Source organism: Artemia sp. Qi Xiang Cuo, chromosome 8 (genome assembly GCF_049724085.1).
Source record: "Artemia sp. Qi Xiang Cuo chromosome 8, ASM4972408v1, whole genome shotgun sequence".
NCBI classification, from domain to species: domain Eukaryota; kingdom Metazoa; phylum Arthropoda; class Branchiopoda; order Anostraca; family Artemiidae; genus Artemia; species Artemia sp. Qi Xiang Cuo.
In genome coordinates, this window is record NC_142801.1 from 38,654,200 (window position 1) to 38,674,401 (window position 20,202).

At 36.6% G+C, this 20,202-nt stretch overlaps 1 protein-coding gene across 2 annotated transcripts in view; it reads left to right on the plus strand.

Annotated features, from left to right (window-relative positions):
• LOC148949381 (monocarboxylate transporter 14-like) overlaps positions 1-20,202 on the plus strand; it is a 258,939-nt gene that overhangs the window by 182,490 nt on the left and 56,247 nt on the right. For both annotated transcript variants that reach the window (XM_089092940.1, XM_089092941.1), the window contains exons 5-7: positions 52-279; positions 13,966-14,414; positions 15,652-15,767. In XM_089092940.1, coding sequence (XP_088949066.1) covers positions 52-279; positions 13,966-14,414; positions 15,652-15,767 — 793 coding nt within the window. The remainder of the gene's footprint in view (positions 1-51; positions 280-13,965; positions 14,415-15,651; positions 15,768-20,202) is intronic.

Here is a 20,202-nt window from a genome sequence, read left to right on the forward strand (position 1 = left end):
CTCAGAAAAGACAAAGTATAGCTTTTTGATTTCTAAGCTTTTGACTTCTAGATTCAATTGAAGTGCTCTTCATTACATTTGGCATAATTCCTGGCTTGGGTCTCTCCTTTTGCTATGTAGCAGCTATTGCTAGTGTGGCATATTATTTTGAAGCAAAAAGGTCGCTTGCCATTGGTCTTGCTGTTTGTGGCTCTGGAATTGGAACGTTTGTGTTTGCACCGCTAACACAAGCGTTACTGGAAGAATATGGCTGGCGTGGCACGACTGTGATCCTAGCGGGTAAGGTTTGTTTTGGCTATATATTTAATGAAATGTATATGATAGAGCTTATATTATTCTATGAAATAGCCTGATTAAATAATTTTAGAAAATTCGTTTTTTTAAATGCCCATTTGTCCATGCTTGTCAATAAAGAACATTAATTGTTATGTCCAACAAAAAGAAAACAATTTAAGAATAGTGTTTGTGTTCTAATGATTTTCATGACAGTAAACTTAGTAGTGGGATAGCAGCTATAGTACTAATATACTGTTGGCTGGAGTGTCTCTGAAGCTTGACTGAAAAGTAAATAAATTGCTTAAATTAAAATTTTGGGTTTACCCGATTGATTTTCTATAGTTTTGTAAGGGATGAATTGAAACAGAAGATCTTGTTGGTGATAATTTATTGCATATGAATTTAAAAAAAATTCCCACAAATAAGTTTTTCAAAGAAAAGTAAAGAAATGTATTAAACCAAAAATGAGCAAAAATAAGGTCAAATAATCATCCAAGCTTAAGACTACTACAAATCACCATCATTAAATAAATGAAACCCAAAACAAACAGAAAATACATACAATAAACAACCGAGTCAAACTAAAAACGAGCATAAACTAACATGAATAGGCCTGACACGCAGTGGCTGATCCAGGGGAGGGGCGAGGGGGCTCGCCCCCCCCCCTAACATAGTCTAAAATAGTATAATTACTTAATTAACACAAGTTTGCGTTAATTAAACTTGCTTCTAACGCAAGTTTGTCGGATCGACCTATTTTGCCCCCCCCCCTAAAAAAATCGTGGATCCGCCACTGCTGACGCGTGACACCCACATGCCCCCTGAAGACCAAAACATATTTTGCACCTTACTGATTAACAAAATATGATTTAAATGTTTTCAGTTTTTTAACTTTAATAAATAAAAAATTATTGAGACTTAAGGAATAAATATCAGAATATGAATATTAACATATGCTCCTACTTACTTGTACTTACTTACTTGGATCAGGACACAAGCTATGTAGCTCTCCCTGGCGACAGGATCTGGCAGACTGTTGAATTCCACAGGTTACAGTCTTGGGTTAATGGGGCGATAATTTCAAGCCATGAAGGGTCCAATCTGCGACCATGTCTCCGGAAACCACCAATTGGCTGGAGGTCAGATTTGACTGTTTTAAGTCAAGTTTTGGCTTGTCCTCCATGTCGTTTCCTCCAACCAGGTACTGGTTTGCAGAGTAGGCTTTGATTTGTGAAAGTCTCGGCCGGTCTTCGGCAAACATGACCAAACCAGGACAGGCGGTGGAGTTGAATGATAGTTGTGATGTCGTACTTCTGGTCACGTCGTTGGCGGATGATCGTATTTGGGATTCGGTTGCTGAGACATAACCCCAGTATGCTCCTCAGGCATCTGTGTTCAAAAGGGTTCAAAACTTGTTTATTATTTATCTATATTAACTGTCATTCCACATTCATTTGTTTTTTTTAGAAAGAAGAAGGGGCTTTTACAAGAACTATGGAAGGGAAAGATTTAAGTAAAAATGAATTAAATGTAAGGAGGGTGAAGAAACTGAAATGTTAATTGAGGAGGTCGGAACTGGATGCCTGGTGTAAAATTAGGCCTACTGAAGATCTGAAAGATGTAGTCGACGGTATTTTAGTAAAATATTGTAGGCTCTACCATCGTGTATTAAAAATTATGAAGGGTAGACAATCTGGACTTATCCCGGTTAAAGATAGAAACGTTCCACAATTATTGATAAGGAAAGTATTAAAGAGAAAGAGTGATTAAGGTAATTATAGAGGCATTAACTCGATTTCTGTATGAAGCAAATTACCTAGTATGATGATACTTTCGAAACTTAGAGATGCTCTAAATAAAGTCAAATATTATAAAGCTGATAGCTGGGAAACTTGTGAAAGCCGGGTGTCAAGCACAAGGAGCCAAAGGTGATGCAGACGTTTTAATAGCAAAAAGTGTACTTTCTGCAGTTTCAGATTCTCATTCCCTCAGACCCTCATTTCTTCATAGGAAATGTGGCTATTGGCAATTTTCGTATTAAATCAGAAGTTAATAAGGGTTGCGTTTTAGCCATATTCATATTAATCATTTTGAGCACAGCAAAGGCAATGGGAGAGCACGGAATGAATTGGCAAAGTAAAACTGTCTTAAACTTATATTTTGCGGAGGATTTGAGCATCCTAGATAAAAATGTTAGCAAAATAAATGATTTTTTGGATTTTTTGAGAGTTCAGGGTGCAAGAATAGGTTTAAAAATTAATGTTTGGAAGACTAAGTCGCTAAAACTAGGGTTATGTGAAGGAGATGCTTGGTAACGAGAACGTCGATGAGATGGACAGCTTCACTTAGACAGGTAGTACTACTAGTAAGGACGGTGGGCACAATCTAGTTGATAAAAGTGGAATAGTCAATGCCAAGGCCGTTTTTTCCTAGTTGAAAAAAAAGTTTGAAAGAATAAAATTTAAGTCTGCGAACCAAGATTAGAATATTGAAAGCTACAGCGATGACAATGGTCAATTATGGTTCTGAAGTTTGGTGACGAAAGACGGAGGATTTGCTTGATGTTTTTCGGAAAAGTTGCCAACGGATTGTTTTGGGTACCCCACTATCTGGCCGCATTTCAAATAAGAAGTTGTATGAAGAATAATGTCCAATCCCCTTTCCGAGGTTGTAATAAGGAAAAGGTTTAGATGGCTAGGACATGTCATATGAATGAAAAGATTGACAAAGATCGTCTTTGTCGTTGTCGTCCTTCTGCCAATGTCGAAAAGTAGATTGTCCTTCACTGATATGGAGGATACTGTAAGAAAAGACTTTGGAAAAATTGGAACTTCTTGGGAGGGTGTAAAGCAGGAGGCTTTGAATATATTAGGATAGAGGATGAGCGTGCCTAGCAGTTTTGGACTCAGGTGGCCTGGTTCTGCGGTGAATTTGTAGTAGTAATAGTATTCAAAATTATTTCGAAATTGACCGAGAAGAATTAGAGTAACGTGTTCAATTCATTGACTAGTGCATACAGAATTACAGATACGTAGCATGCATATCTGTATTCATAAGCTGACATAGCCTGCTCTCAAACTCAAACTACGTTTAGTCAGAGTGGACTCTCGAATGTTGCTGCAGAACTCCGAAAGCCTTTGCTAAATAAAATGTCCCCTGGGTTTGTAAGCTTTGGTCAGGTCACATCCATCACGATTGCCACATATCTTGCATCGCGCTTGAAGAAAATGTATATATCCCCTATGATCTTTTCGAAGTTGAGAGTAAAATAGCAAGGCCTTATTGCCTGCTCAATCTGTGTTAGTAGATGCAAGTACCGTCACAGTCCCTGTGATCCAGATACAAAAGCTTCAAGCCAGTTTGTGAGGTTTACACGACGAAGTTTAAGTTGTCATGTTAAGAATGCTTCGCCAGCAGCTCTATCTATCATGACTCTACAAATTTTCAGTAGAGATTCCATAGTTTCAAGAAAAGTTTATCCGATCAAGTCTTGTAATGTGGGTATCAGAAATACCTATACAAGGTCGCCACGAAATTAATATCGATTTCGATATATTAAATATTGAATATCGAAAGTGAAAATAACGATCTATCGGTTAATAATATTATTGCCCAACGCTATATGCTCAGTCATTTGCAAGTTACGCCCTTCTGACAACCCTGTGTGCCCATAAAATGTTTTGATTTAGTTCAACTAGATCAAACTTGAATGCCCTTTGTCTTTTTGAAGAGTAAAGATCAAACACACCCACCTTTCTCAACAACATATACTGTATGTAAAAAACGGACGAAAGGCCAAACTAACAGCTTTTTCCCTGACGGCTGTAGGGGGATTGGCATCCCCAAGGACGTAATTAATGGACCTTTCAACTATTCTGAACAAAAGAGAAGGTCATCCCAAACGAAAATCAGTCAGCCACACCCAGTCGACCCCACTGCCGTACGATGGATGGATGGATGATAAACTATCTATCAACAAGTGAAATGACATCATTTTTATACAATCCTAAAAAAGGTTTATGCCCGATTTGCCTCTCACTCAGACTATATGTCTTGACTTTTTCTCCAATTAGCCATAGCTTTATGGCAACTTGATTTTAATTCAAAAATCAACGGGCTCAGTCTCTGTCTTTGAATCAAAATCAATTTGCTATCAAGCCATGGCTAACTGGAGAATAAACCAAGACAGATAGTCTGAGTGAGAAGCAAATCTGGCAGAAGCCTTTTTTAGGATTTTTAGGATTTTAGGATTTTTTTTATTAAAATCAAGTTGCCATCAAGCCAAGGATAATTGGAGAAAAAGCCAAGACAGATAGTCTGAGTGAGAGGTAATTCTGGCATAGTTGCCCTCCGATCACTTTGAACTCTTAAAAAAGAACTGGAACTTCCGATTTCCAATTGAATGAACCTCCTCCGAAGTTTATACGACCACCTCCTCCATAAAAACCTTGCATGTTAACAATGGGCAACTAGTATAACTTATAGCCCTTGCCCTGAGGGTTGTGGGTGGGGGGAATTCCGAAAGAAATCGAATGAGCCTTTCAACTATGCTAAACAAAATGACTATCTCAAAATTCTTAATCGATATGTTTGGGAAAAGGGTGGGTTTGAGGGGAGGTTTGTTGCCCTCCAGTCACTTTTGGCTATTAAAAAGGACAATTAGAAATTTGAATTTCGAATCGAATGAGCTTCTTTCAAAGCTTTTACAACAACCCCTTCTACACGAAGTGTCTTGGTAAAAAAAAATTATTTACTAGCATTATTCACTAGCCATATATTCATTGCTAGCCTTATCATAGGCAGCGTTATTGCGCTGCCTATGATAAGGCTAGTAAAACTAAATCTCTTGTTTCAGATATTCTGACGTTGAAAAATGCATTTTCTAAAAGCTAAAAAAAATTTCAAAAGCTAAAATTTTGCTTCTTATGAAATGTTACAACAAAAAAAACTGCTTATAATAAAATTTAGTTTTCAGTAAAGCAGTCATAAGAATACCAAAACAAACAACAACTATTCAATATGTTTTTTTTTTTGTCATTAAATATTTCAGTGAAATACTTCAGTTGTGTAGGGATTTATCATCACACGAAGATACAATTGACACCAAACTGATGTAGCGTAATTTCTTCTTATTTATGTTTGACCTCATTGTGAATTGTACTATCTGTTCGTCTTAAATTGGGTATCTTATATAAAGCTTTTTTCAACTCGTTTTGAGCTGTAAACTTTGAGCTAAAACTTACCTTCCTATTGTTTTAAACTTTTTTCAACTGCGATAAAACACCTTGAGACTTCGTTTATAATAGTAGTTTTTTACTGCATCCACTATTCTTACTATTTATACTATCTAGGTAAAATGAATTTTGGTTATTTTCTAAGTAACTAACATCACTTCTTGATCCTCATTTATTCCTAGTATAAACGACTTACTCTTCATAACATTAATTTTCAAGTCCGGTTCTGGCATCCCAAACCCTCAAAACCTCCAAAAACTCATCTATTTCGCCAGAGTTTTTATCTAGCATACATGGAGGTACAATCAGGGTAGATTCACAAACAAATTGGGAGGGGCATCCGGCTACTGATCAGTATCATATTGACAAGTCATGAATCCTATCAGCAGATTGGTGTTTCTTTGTTCCAATGCGATTCCTTCGCAAGAAAATACTAAGTTTAAGAATGTCCAGCATTTCCGCAGAAAACAGCTTTTTAAGTCCAAAATGATCGTGTCCAATAAGGGAATAATAAAAAAAAATACAAGCAGTCAACGTTGTTGACTGCGTTGTTCGTCTACAAGGCTTAAAATATTGGTTTCATGGTTATTATGTTATAGGAGGAAATGATTGCCTATGGCAACTGAATCGTGGTCACACTGAATTTTTTATGAGACACCAAGTTGCCGCCTTTTCTAATTAGCTTAAGAGAAGTCAAGAGGGACTTTTTAACCAACCTTTGCAATTGGTTAGAGCCTCCAACCTCTCAGGCGTTCAACAAAACACACTATTTACAAAATAAGCCCCTCATATTCTTTGTAAAGTGCTAGATAAAAAAAAGTACCCCAAATGAGTGCGATTGAAAAATCACTTTTCATCCCTAGCCTCCTTCTTCTGAACTGAATAGGGTAGTTATAGTTAGATGGCGGGATCTATGTGTTATGAAGCAATTCATGTCGCATATTATCATCCCAATTTTAAGTTTAGTGATGTAGCTTCCGATGTCGTTTTTGCATAAAATACTTATTCAACCACCGTTAGTGTTAGGATTGGAGCTATGTGCTTCAGTTGATGCTACCGCCGAGTCACGAATCACTTCTCGTTTTAATTTGCCTTATTTTTATATAGTAAACGTTTTTGCTTGAAATTCAATTTTTGGGGAAAGGACGATAATCTGAAATATACTCACTAACTTGTACTTGAAGTAGGACATGAATGTTAGCTCTCCTTGGCATGTAACATCTTTTTCATGGTGGTGTACGAAGAACAGCCATCTTTTCATGAATGGCTTGACCAGTCTAGGTAAGGACTTCCATCTTCTTCCATACCATCTGAATATACCAAGTGGTTACTGATCGGCTTTAGCGACACTCATTTATGTTTTCTTTACCCTCTTTTCTCTTCGTCCACCCCTGTAGAGAATCAATTTTTGTGTCTTATTTGAAGAAATTAGTTCAGGCAGTCTCAGTGCATGGCTGAACCACTGGAGGCGTCTTCGTATGATCACGATATGAATTTCAAGCTCAAATTGGAACTTCTCCAATATGTCCGCATTTCTCATGTGTTCTCTAAGTTCGAAGTTAAAAAGGTTTGGGGATTGGAAAAACCCCTGCCTGAATCCATAATTAATCAAAAGTAGTGATGTGAGTTCTCCTTTAAGTTGGATTTAAACTTTATGATGGAGGTGGTATGTCTTAGTTTTGGACAGTCATATTTGAGAAGGTCTACAAGAATGGTGTCCAGACATGAGACTTCGTGAAATTAAATTTTTTTTTTTTTTTACCGCTTCTTGGATCTAAGCCGGGGTCGGTGGGTCGACGAGTGTACCTTTGTAGCTTGTACTGGTTACCACCAGCACAAGCTACGAAGGTGCGGGCTAGGTTTTGTTGGCTAAGATTGTGACATGGAGGCTCAGAAGGACTTGGTTAAGTTGCTTCTCAAAGAGTTGCTTCAAGCGATAATGCTATCTCTGACTTGTTCCAGAGTAGATTTACATTTTCGTTCTAGATGAAATTACGCTTGGGCTTTGGATCGTTGTGATTTCAGAAGCTGATGCATTTTTTCAGTATCCGAACGTGAAGACTCTGCTTCCATATCATTAGTGACAGTTTTTTAATAGCGTTTATGGTCCTTTTAAGCAGACTTGTGATTTTCCTTCCTAAGACATATGAGCTCCAATCAGAATTACGGTAAGAAATTTGTTCCTTGTGTTCAACAATGTGAATAGTGTTGTCAGATCTCTCTGTTCCACGCTTACAGGAGCCTGTGATTGTCTAAGAAGCATCAGGAACAATGTTGCCTACTGAAGTTCATTCACCCTCAACGCAAACGTTTAGAAACGTTCACAAACGACCGCAACAGCGTATAGCTGGTATATCTTACGGAAGCTTGGTGGGAATTCATTGAATGGGCAGGTTGATTTTTTACTGGCATGAGCTGCAAGTCTCAGCTCTAAGTCAAGCTTCTCAAGAAGATTTTTTGATCCAGATTCGGAACCAGTGCCGACTGCTAGGCATGATATGCTGTTGGTTGATATTGATCTCCAGCAGTGAAATATGAGAATCAAGTTGATCTGGCTTTTTGCCTTTCCATTTCTTCAGTACCGGATAGCCTTATGGGTGAGCTTATGCTTCAATAAAGTATTGGTCACAAATCTTTAAAAATGCCGAAATGAGGGGGCGTAGACCCTCTGTTACATCAGTCTTCGAAACCTATGTGACCTCTTTGCAGACTCCGAAGCTAGTGTTTTTTGTTCGATTCTGGTGTTAAAATTACCTGCAAGAATAGTAAGGTCCCGCCTGGTGATTTTTCAGGGTTCAGGTAAATATTCTATGGTACTGCTTGAAATATAAAACAAGACTAATATAGTAACTATAGAATAGAATAGAATTTATTTGCGCTAAAAACCCATAGGCTATGGCAAAAAAATATAAACAAAGAACCATTACAAAGAAATTGCACATAACCTAACATAATCCTACAGAAATCTACTTCTATGATTCATCGGAAAACAAAGGAATCGTGCCAACCTTCGCATACCCATCATCTTCACACACATTCTCCAATCACTCAAAATCATAATCCCCCTTACCAAATACTTCCAATCTCCAATCACTCAGCTCCTCATATTCACACATCAAGTGATACACGCTCTCGTCTAATCCTCCACACATAGGACAAAAAGGACCCGCCTTTTACCTTTCCCTCCCGATAACCTTTCTTCTTTGGCCCAGTGGCAAACTATCAGCCCTCATTTCAATCAATAGCTTAATTTCATTTTTATTCAAACCCACCTTAAAAAATAAAACTTCACCCCAAATCTCCTTTGACCGACAATATTGTGAATTTGAAATTTAACGCTGGGCCTGCCATGCCTGTATTTCTTGGTCCTTTAGAATCCTTTCCACTACTCTACTTACTTGATACCCCATATCCTCGAGCCCTAAGCCATCCACCCACATATGGCTTAATCCACACTGATCTAATACATTCTTAATTTGGCACGGCCATCCACTACCTGAGAGGCCCTTCAACATTTCTAAGTAAGCCGCCTTCATCAATCGCACCCTAGGCATCACTAAAATTTTTTCCCAAAGCCTAACCATGTTAACTAGCCTACGACTTCTTAAAGAAAACAAACCTAAATCACCTCTAACTACTAAACTATTTGTGTGCTTACTTATCCCTAGCCACCTCTTATAATATCCTAATTGCACTGTTTCTAGCCCTTCACATACCCCCAAACCTCAGAACCATAGTGCATTACACCTAAAATTTTAGCCCTGAAAACCTCTTTAACTACTTGTATCTTTTTAATATCCCTAAGTTGACTTCTTAATACCATATTACAACATGCCTTACCTTTTTCGATCCTACTTTCTAAATGGCTACTAATTAAATTTCCTTTCGCCTTAAACTTAACACCTAAATATGACCATTCCTCCTCTAATCTAACCCTTTTACCCTTAAAACTAAACTTAACATCCTCCTCAACTCTACCACATTTACGGAATACTAACACTACGGTTTTCTCCTGATTAAGTTCTAACTTTTTCCTATCCAAATAATCACCTAAAGTATCAAGTAATTTCTGAAGGTTCCTTTCTGAATCAGCAACCAAAACAATATCATCTGCAAACAACATCATACAAATGGAAACAATATCTAAACTCACCATTGGCGCTTCCATCTTTTCCATAAACGCCACTACAGAATTTATAAACAGGGCGAATAATTTAGGAGACAATATGCAACCCTGTTTAACACCTTTATATCTTCTAACTACCCTTGAAACCTGCCTACCAACTCTCACATCTACTCTAGTAAACCTGTACATTTCAACTAAAACTAACACAAATGGGATTGGGAGACCTATCTCTAACAAACTTTCCATTAATAGAAACCTACAAACGTTATCAAAAGCTCCTTTAATAGATAGATATACGAACACGAAATACACACGAAAACACGAGAACACGAGAACACGATCTATAGATCGTGTATTTCAAAAGCCCAGGAGCCATATACACACTAAAAATTATTAAAAATAGAAAAATTACAACAGAGCAAATTACGAAACACAAATTAACATGATACATAGCGAAAAATACCTTCTGGTAAATTACCAAAAAAAAAACTTTAATTCCATTTAATTAATAATAATTAATTGTAAAAACATTTCCTTCTTTCTAATCCCTTCTCTATGTACGCACCAATACGAAATATTGTGGTTGGATTACTACTTGTAAAATTTTTGGAAGCAGAAAACAATCCCATGTAAGTAATTTTCCCTTAAATCAGAGAGCACCGGGCACTTTCGGAGAAAATGGTCCAAATCTTCGTCCTCATCCCTACAAAGAGGACACAAATACCGATCTTCAGGATGAACTATCCCACTGTCAAAGACCATTTACCTGCTCTGGATTGGGAGGCAATTCGCCCAAAGCTGAATCCATAAACATAAAATCATAGCCGGTAAATTGAATTTAAAATAAATTTCCCATCCAAAACTAGGTTTAACCTGATTATAATGATTCAATGTAGCAGAATATTTAATATCTATAAATGCCGTGTATAACCTTCCTTTTTTAACACTAGTATATTTATTGACTAAGGCCTGCAGAATAAATATATTATCAATCGTCCCAAAACCTTCTCTAAAACCCGCTTTAACCTCATATAAAACCTCCCCATTTTCTAACCACCTCCTTGGTCTAAGGTCTAATACCTTACAAAATAACTTCGGTAAACTATTCCCTAAATGAATTCATCGATAATTCTTATGATGAGACCTATCCCCCTTCTTAAATAATGGTATCATAACTGACAAATTCCACTCTTCAGGCCACTTATCCGAACTTACCTATACTGAAAATAAACTAATCAAAATTTGAGCAAAATATGTTTTTCCCCACTTCCAAATTTTCATCGGGATCCCATCTGTCTCTGGTTCAGCTCTCCCCTTCATAGACTTAAGGGCTTTACCAATATCCTCATGCGTAGCTGGTGAGATAAGTTTGTAATCCTCCTCTCTGAGTGGGTAGCACGCCTCTTGACTTAAACTCTGTGATAAATCCTCCAGTCCGCCATCCTTTGTATTATCCAGTGATTCAAGGTAAGCGGGCAGGGTATCAGCACCCAGTATTTGCTCTGTAGTAGTAGGGTTAATAGATCCTCGTACTAGTTGCCAGAATTTTTTTTTTCCTTGTTACAAAGTTTTTCTCAATTTCAAAGTTCCTGACTTTATCTTGTTCCCTCTTCTTACTTCGAAGTGTCTGTTTGTGTTCCCTCCGCTTCTGTCGATATACCAGAAGAGCAGATTCCTCGTTATTCTTTTTTAGCTTTTTTAGTGCTTCCACCACTTCCATTTTTTTTCTACACAATCATCATCAAATAATCCCTTTGTATTATTTTTTGTTATTCCTCTATTTGCTACATTATAAGTCTCTAAACTCTCAATTATCTGGCATAATTGTCCTAGGCCTTTATCCACTTGGCCATTCTCTATGATTCTTTGGGTTTCCTCCAAATTCCTCTCCACTCACTATTTTTCATAATGAAATTAGATCTAATACTAACAGAAATATTCCCGTCATTCCTATTTATAGCCCTATCCACCCATATATCTGCTACAATAGGCTGATGGTCAGACCCCACAACTCCCAGAACACGAAAATCCCCACAAAACTACCTAAGGCTTACATCAACTAAAATATAATCAATAACACTGGGACTACCAACCCCAAAACATGTAAAATCCCCCCTTTCTTTATCTTTTCCCAACCTCCCGTTTCAAATTACTAACTTCTCAATTCCACAAAAATCTAAAAGTTTAGATCCCCAATTATTTTTCCTCCTTGACCGGTCCTTACTTGTCCTTTTTCCATACATCTCCCAATCTCCTTGCATATTCTGATCATTCATACCATTATCTTCTTCTTCAGCCTGAAAAGGATCAATCCACTTCTCCAAAATCTCACTTGTGTATGCATTGAAGTCACCTAAAAATATACACTTTTAATCTTTATGCAACGTATTATAATTAAACGTCTCTGAAAACAACATATTCCACATATCCTCATGACAACTATAACTTCTTAATTCTGGAGGAATATACACTGCACAAATCATAAACTTAACAAATTCTATAATAATCTTCAACCAAATCATTTTAACCTATCACATGTACTAAATATATTGTTCCTAGTCAACAGTGTTACACCACCACAAATTCGATTATTCTTACTTCTCTTTCTGGAAACATGGAAACTTATAAAACCTTTTCTAAATACTGGTGCATTCTGCCATGTCTCAACTAAGCTGATAACATCATAATCGTCTAGCCTAAACAAATCATTCATTTTATCATCATTATGACCTTGGATATTCCACTGGAACAACTTAATGTACATATTACTTTACAAATGGGCCAGCTCCCGCTATTGACTATTTTTAGCACTGAAATTACCCTCAAAATGTCCACCAGAGAAACTTCGATCAACAAAATACCGTCCAAGATCGGGGTCCCGGTCACTAAACTGCAACGCACGACGGCCACTCGTCCGTCCCCTGTCATCATAACCCCCACGAATACCAACCCTCCCTTTATCTCCCCCACTATTCTGTCGAATATATGCTGCACTAGGTTGATAATCCTGGTCATTTGGGCTCACCACCATCTCACTGCTTCTTTTTATCGTGGATTTAGGTGTGATAGTAGATTCACTGACTCACGGACTATAGCTTCCTCACTCTTTTTTATTTCTTTCACTTTGTCGTTTATCTTATCGTACACAAATAAACGATTTCCTAGAAAAAGTTTTACACCCCTCAACTTAACATTTAACTGACCTTCTTCTTTAGCTTATATCATAACCGGTATAAGCTTCCCTTGGGCGAGCCGTTCGCTAGCTGAATAATCGGGAGCCACAATAAGGTCATGTCTTCGAAAATTCTGAAATGATTTCAGGATTGCAAGTTTAAGATCTATAGATGTGAATTTAATCACAAGAGATCGGACGTTTTTTTGTGATGGTAAACAAAATGCCTCAATAATATAGTGTTCGGTTATACTTAAATTGGGCACCACACGGGCAAAACACGTAAAAAGATCCTCTTTTAGATACATTCCTCTTACAATCGGAGAAAAATTATAAAGGATTACATTGTACCTTTTCTGCTCTTTTTCTATTCTTTCCATTCTTTCTATGCTAGACTCTAGTTCCCTGCTAGTGTTCTCGATTCGTTTTGTATTAATGTCTACTGCAGAACTTACTTCACTAATTTGACTAGAAAAACTTGTAGCCAGGCTTTGGAAATCTTTCAATAAATTATCAACTTTGAGAGCCATGGGACTAAGAGATTTTAACTTTTCTTCCACACTTTCCAATTTCACCAATATTAATTGAGTTGCCTCTAATAGATCGTTCATAATTTTATTTCAGCTTGCCTACTAAAATTGCAAAGGCCTACCTTAGAATGTGCCAGCCATATGCTCCGGCACTAGAGTTATCAAGTGGGTCCTGATTTAGAAAAATCAACGCTCAGGACGCAGCATGTATACACAAGTGATGGTATGAAGTGAGCAATCCCTCGTAATTAAATCAGCTGGATTTTTTCACGAAAAGTTAATTGCGCAATATAACACAGTACAATAGATAATCCGAAAAACTTGTTCTTTATCGTTCAGAGACTAAACTCAGAAAAATACGAAAAAAAAGAAAAATACGAGGAACTTGAAGCAAAAAAGCTGTTTTTTTAATAAATCGTTTTTTAGTGAAGCTGATCTCGATGATTTTTTAATTAGGATCTGCGTTTCTGTATTAGTAACTCTAGAAAAAAAAAGAACAGACAAACAAACAGAGTAGTGATTTTTATTTTATATTACCATTTGATATTTATTCTGTAAATTTTTCATGAAAAGATATTTACTTTTTTGTTAATTTAAAATATTTTTCTGTAAAGAATTCAATTTCAGGTGTCTTCCTTAACTTATGCGTTTGTGGTATGCTTATGAGGGAACTTGAAACAGCCTCCCAAAAGAGATTGAGACGTCGTCGAAGATATGCAAGTCAAACAGAATCAACTACAGGCTCCGTTACACCATCTATCCGTCCAGATATTGAAGAAATAAGCGACACATTGAAATATGTCGACGAAGATTCAAGAATGTGTACTTCTTTAATAAGTTTGCCCACCTTTCTTCGGAACGGGGAAAAAGTACCTCTGGAAGTTCTTCAGCCTTTATTATCTGATCTTAATCTTTATAGCCTTCTTTTACATTTGAATCCTAGTTTATTAATTGGTCGAAGCTTTGAAGGCCAAGTAAATATGGATAAATCACCGAAAATAACAAGTGTGATGTCACATTCTAATGTCGAATCAGGAAAGAAAAGAGAAGGAATAATAAACCTTGAAAATGGACTGGTAATTTTTGTTTGATTTTAAAAATCATATAGTGCTCCATAAATTTTTGTAATATTAATGTTCGCCGAATTGGTCTTGGAGGGCTCCCAAATTTTTTATAAGCATTAGATTAAGACGATAAAACACTGTCAAAGTTGCTATGTTCAAAAGCTTTCGAATCGTTTGCGTTCGAGCTGCGATACCAAACAGTTCCAAACAATGCGATACTAAGATATCAAGACACGTTACTATACATTTTGATGGCTAAAAACAATAAATGTCAATCAGTGTGCAGGGAAAATTTTGTCCCAAAATAGGTACTGACATAAAACTGCGTTTTCACAAAAATCAGATACGCATAACGTGGATCTGACTCTCATATGCTCTACGCACCTGGAATTTAGGTTGCATGCAGACTGCAAGTTTTTTTGCAATGATACGCTCTGGACATTTGAGCAAGGAGCCTAATAATATTAATTTGCTTTCAGTATATGCATAATTGGAGGTTCGACTCTTTCTTTTGTCTACCATTTGTGCTCCTAAATGAGTTTGTTAAAGTAAGTAGTTTGGAGTTCATATCACTAGAAATGTTTTGTATGGAAATAGGATAAACCAATGGCTATAAGTAAAAAACTATTAGACAAAAATTATCAGAAAATTTAATTATTAAACAAGTAAGTAGTCAAATGTAGAGAAGATTAAGAAGGCTCTAAAGAATAGGCCTTTCTAGTATTCACTCTGAATTTGATTCTGAAACTTGAAGGGAAATTCAATTACGGTTAGTTTCAAACTGCAAAATTTAAAAAAATAAAATGAATGATGTTCAACATAATTTAAATAAAATCTCTTAAAACTACTAAAAATAATATTGTAAAAAAAGTCTTATAACAAATATGCTCACATGACTTTAATTTAGTGATATTCATCGTTTGCAGTGACTAGCCTAGCATTAAGGCAGAACAATTTCTGTGTATAATTTCTAGGTATGTGCTCTTTTGAAGCAATATAGGTAATTTGAAATAACTCCATAGTTCTTTTTAATTCCAGGAGGGGAAAAAAATATCTACAAAATTCCTATTTCAGCTTTCCTCGATTTTCTGTGTGTCTTATTCGTTAGGTGCTTTGACCTCCGCTGTTTAGTCGGTCATGGCAGAGGAAGAATGAAAAAAAAAGTTGAAAAAAAAAACAAGACATGGCTTACGTAAATTTATATGTGCAGATTATTCATTATTTCATTTTCATTATTTTTTATTTCAAGGACAAGAAATCGTGTCTTGTTGATAAGAGAATCGCCAATGAAATGTTGAGGAATGAAGCTCAAAGTAGTAACAAAGCCCTTCCAACACACTTGCTCAAAGACATACGAGTAAACAAGTAAGTTTTTTTCAGCTATTCCATACCTCCATGCAGTAGGTTTCTTTTGTGGGTTTCTTTCGCAATATATTTCTTTCCCTCAGGTCTATTTAGAATTGGGTTATTTTAATTTTGTGGTTATATTACTATCTATCAAAAAATTCGAAAAGCTTTGGTTTATTCCCATCTCAGCTATTCATTGGATAATTACCCCCCCCCCCCCTTGTAAAAAGCACTACATACATGTGGATGATGCCTTTTTTCATTTTGGCTTTAGGACTTTTATTTTGAGTAGGCTTTAGACAGATAAGGATCACTTGTAAATGAGTGAACATTTTTTATAGGGGCGGGGGGGGGGGAGGGCACTCTGAATAATTTATCAGAACATTATATGAGATAATAATCATTGTAAAAATTTCGGGACATAATCGTGAGAATCGCAGAAGCCCGTGTCCATAGGTTGTCTTCCCCCTCTGAGAGGCACAGATCAGAAAGATAAATTAGCGACAGATAGCTTCTGGAGAAAAATTGTTAGTAGTCATAATAATATTGTCGTCGTAACAACGAGAAAAAGTTTGTTTCAGAGGCAACAGTAGCGCTGGCTATGGTGAAGAGCCCTAAGGTTTCAGTGTGTTCTTATTCCCTATTTGTTTTTGTTTTTTCCAGAGCCAATTCGAGTGGAAGGAGTGATAAATAAAAAATAATAATAAAACACTAATAAACACCCATCCGTTCTAAGGAAAATACAAATTAAAAGTTTCTTTTCATACGGGCTTCAGACATCGGTTCTTGGCTACTCAGACATGCTGCATTTGATAGCATATTTTCATCGGGATTCCCCCCTTTTAGGTTGTTTCTTTCTGTTTCTATAATTAAATAGACTTTCTTATGTACTAATTTGATGTTTAACTTGAAGCTTGAAACAATAAAACACATATTTCGACTTGTTATAAAAAGCCGATTCTTTGATTTAATGTTATCAATAATTCAGGTTCTTATGCTTTCGTTATTGATAAGGATCGCTCGTTACTTACCATGCATTACCAAAAAAATGTGATTTTTTTTTTACCTTAAATAAATCATATAGAAAAATATTTGTGGAAAACTGGAAAAGAATCATTTAGTCCCAAATTACAACTTATATTGCCTCTCTTAAGGGTCAAAATGTATTGGTAGGCAGCGAACCATGGCTCCACACACATTTTTCTTTTTTAATTTTCTTTTATAGTTTTTTCCCTACTCTGTTCTCCTTTCTTTGGTTTGCTCATGATTGCTTTATAATTACCTATTTCCAGAGGGGCTATGACCCTCCTCCCCCTTCCCTACGGACGTCCCTTGCCTGGGTGCCATATTTTATCGTTGTTTAACATATATATGATTTTGGACAACTGCTAGATTTACTAGATGGCCTTCCTCTCATCTTCCAAAAAAGTTGAATTGCGCCGAGCTTTATTCGTTAATATTAGACTAAACAGTTATAAATTTCATGAATAAGCTTCTGTTCCATTTGTGTATTTTTAACCGTCGTCGTAGATATTAAACCATGCAAAGATTTCTTATTAATTGCTCAACCAGTTGCCGTGACATTTATCATCCGATTAATTTTCAATCTTGAGATGGGAGAAGGAGAGAGTAATGTCTAAATGCACATACAAATCCAATGTTGGAACTAGGTTGTCATAGAGCTTATCAGTAACTTTATCAGACTTTCTGTGAATTAATTATATTAGATGAGATTAGCTATACTGTGCTGTGAATGTGAAACTCTTATTAAGAAAAGTAGTTTTAACACAACAATAAGTTAATACCTAGGTGTGGTCGTATAAGCTTTAGAGGAGGATTTTTCTATTAGAAATCGTAATTTTAGTGCCCTTTTTAAGATTAAAATGTGATCAGAAGGCAACCAGCTCCCCTTCCCAAAGCCCTTTTTTCCCCAAATGCATCAGATCAAAATTTTCAGATAGCCATTTTTTCAAAATAATTCAAAGGTCAAATAACAATGCCTTCAGATTGACCCCCCCCCTCAGGCTGCCTGGGTTGACCCTTTCAGCCTCTGGGTCAAGGGCTATAAGTTATGCAAGTTCCCCAATGTTAACATATAAGATTTTTATTGGAAAAAGGGCATATTTGATCTTGGGTCTCCGAAAAGGCTTAGGGTATTCAGGAAAAACTGTCAGGAAATGTTAAGAGGGATGCCAAACACAGTCAGAACAAACTATGCTCTTGCTGGTTGTGGAAAAGGGAATACCGGCAATATCTACAGAATAAATGAAGATACTAAGTTGAAACTTTCAAGGAATGTTGAGGAGACATTGACGAGAGATTGGAAAGATTCCCCCTCCCCTTCCTTGCCCTTTTTAGGTGCCCCTTCTGCTCAACAAGGTTCGGAATTTTGGGATTGCCATTTTGTTCAAACTAGTCAAAAAGCCTAATAGCTATACTTGCATGGATGCCAGAATGGATGATAGTCCAGTTGCAAGAATTGTATATTGTGCCATTTACCCATTGTTTACATTCAGGATTTATCATTTAGTAAAGGAGAAATACTTGATTCTGAGTGTATCCAAAAATGCTAATGGTATTAAGATGAAACTTTTGAGAATATTGAGGGGTATGCTGTAATAAACCAAAAAGCATTATGTGCATCCAATTTATCAAAAAGGAGGTTGTGCAATATTTTAAAAACGGCTGAGGGTTTTAAGTTTAAACTTTCAGTCTAAACTTTCAGTAAAGTGCAAATTTTGTTCTGGCCTTGGGAAGGCATAGGGGTTTTGCGCCCAACTTGTGTTAATTTCTGCTTGTTTTGAGTTTGACTCGGTTATTTATTGTAATTTATCCTCGTTTCTGATTTCTCTTATATACAGACGCTAAGTTGGGGTATTTTCACTCTCGGTAAGTCATTTTTTTCTAGGCTTACTCATTTTTGGCTTAATGAAGTTCTTCACTTTTCTTTGAATAACTGGCTTCGTGGAAAGGTTTTTTAATTAATTTTGACATAAGGTTGAGATGGCTAGGGCAGGCTCTGTGGATGAAAGATGACACATTGCCACTCCTTGTCGGCCAACCGTCTAGGGCCAAACGAAAAGCAGGTCATCTCCGTTTGAGGTGTGAGTATGGCGTAAGGAAATATTTAAGGAAAAAGGAAACTTTCTGGCAGGTTGTAAGAGGGTGGTTTTGAATAGATTTGGAATGGAGAAGGAGCGGGCTAGCTGTCCTGGTCTCAGGTGGCTTTGGTATTGCAGTGAGTAGTTAGTAGTAGTAGCTGAAGTCAGAAGGTCTAGTAACTATACCCCAAGGAATGCAATACCCCTCACAGCCCCCCAGGGCAAGGATTGTAAATTATAGAATTTGCCCTTTCTTACATACGGGATTTACTGCTAGGTAAAGGGGGGATATTTGGCTCAAGTTGTGTTCGAAAAGGCTAAGCGTATTAATCTGAAACTTCGGGGAATGTTAAGGGCCATGTTAAACTAAATATAAAGATATGATGTGCATCCTGTTAATCAAAAAGGTGTATCTTCAATATCACAAGAACAGCTGAGGATATTAAGTTTGAAACTTTCAAGACATGCTGAGGAGGATATTAGCAAGTGGCCGGGGGACAAACAACCCCCATCCCTTTCCCTTTTTAGCTGCCATCCCTCCAAAGATATCTGATTAAAATTGTGCAATAGGTATATTTTTCAAAATAGTCAAAAAGTAAAATAAATATACCTCCGAGGATGACATAACCCCCCAAATCCCCTGGGACTAATGTTGTAATCTAAATTAGTTGTCCATTGCTTATATACAAGGTTCGCTATTGGGAAAATGAGACATGTTTGATCCTGATTCTCCAAAAATGCTAAGAATATTAAGGTAAAACTTCTAGAAAATGTTGAGGGGCATGTCAAACAAAATCTAAGCACACTATATGCAGGTAGTTTGTTAAGTTCATGTTTTTTTTTATTCAATAAATAAAAAACTCTACAATTAAAAAAATCCCAAAGGACACAGAGGCCCGTTAACTGGGAAAAAAATAACACTGCATATTAATCATTTGCAGGTTACTGAACTAGGCTCGCAAAAAAAAAACAATCGATCTCCATTTCACCCATCAACAATAACAAAGCTCACTTTGTTAGTGATATCAAGAACCAACGCTTAATAAAAAAAAAAAACTACACTCCAATAAATATCCATTTTAAAACTACGTTATTTATAAATTTATAAATTTTGCAATCAATCATTCTTCTCCAACCAGAATCTCCAACCTCAGCAAAGATTTGGTGTCGTGGTAGTAAAAAGTCGATCGAGGTCATTGACGTAAATGAGGAATAGTGAAGGCCCAAGAATTGAGCCTTTAGGCATACCATAAGGAACTGGAATTTGGTCGTCCGAAGCTTCAGCAGCGATAGTACGGCTAGTGAGGCATGAAGAAAACCAGGACAGTAGTTCCCCACGAACTCCGTGATGA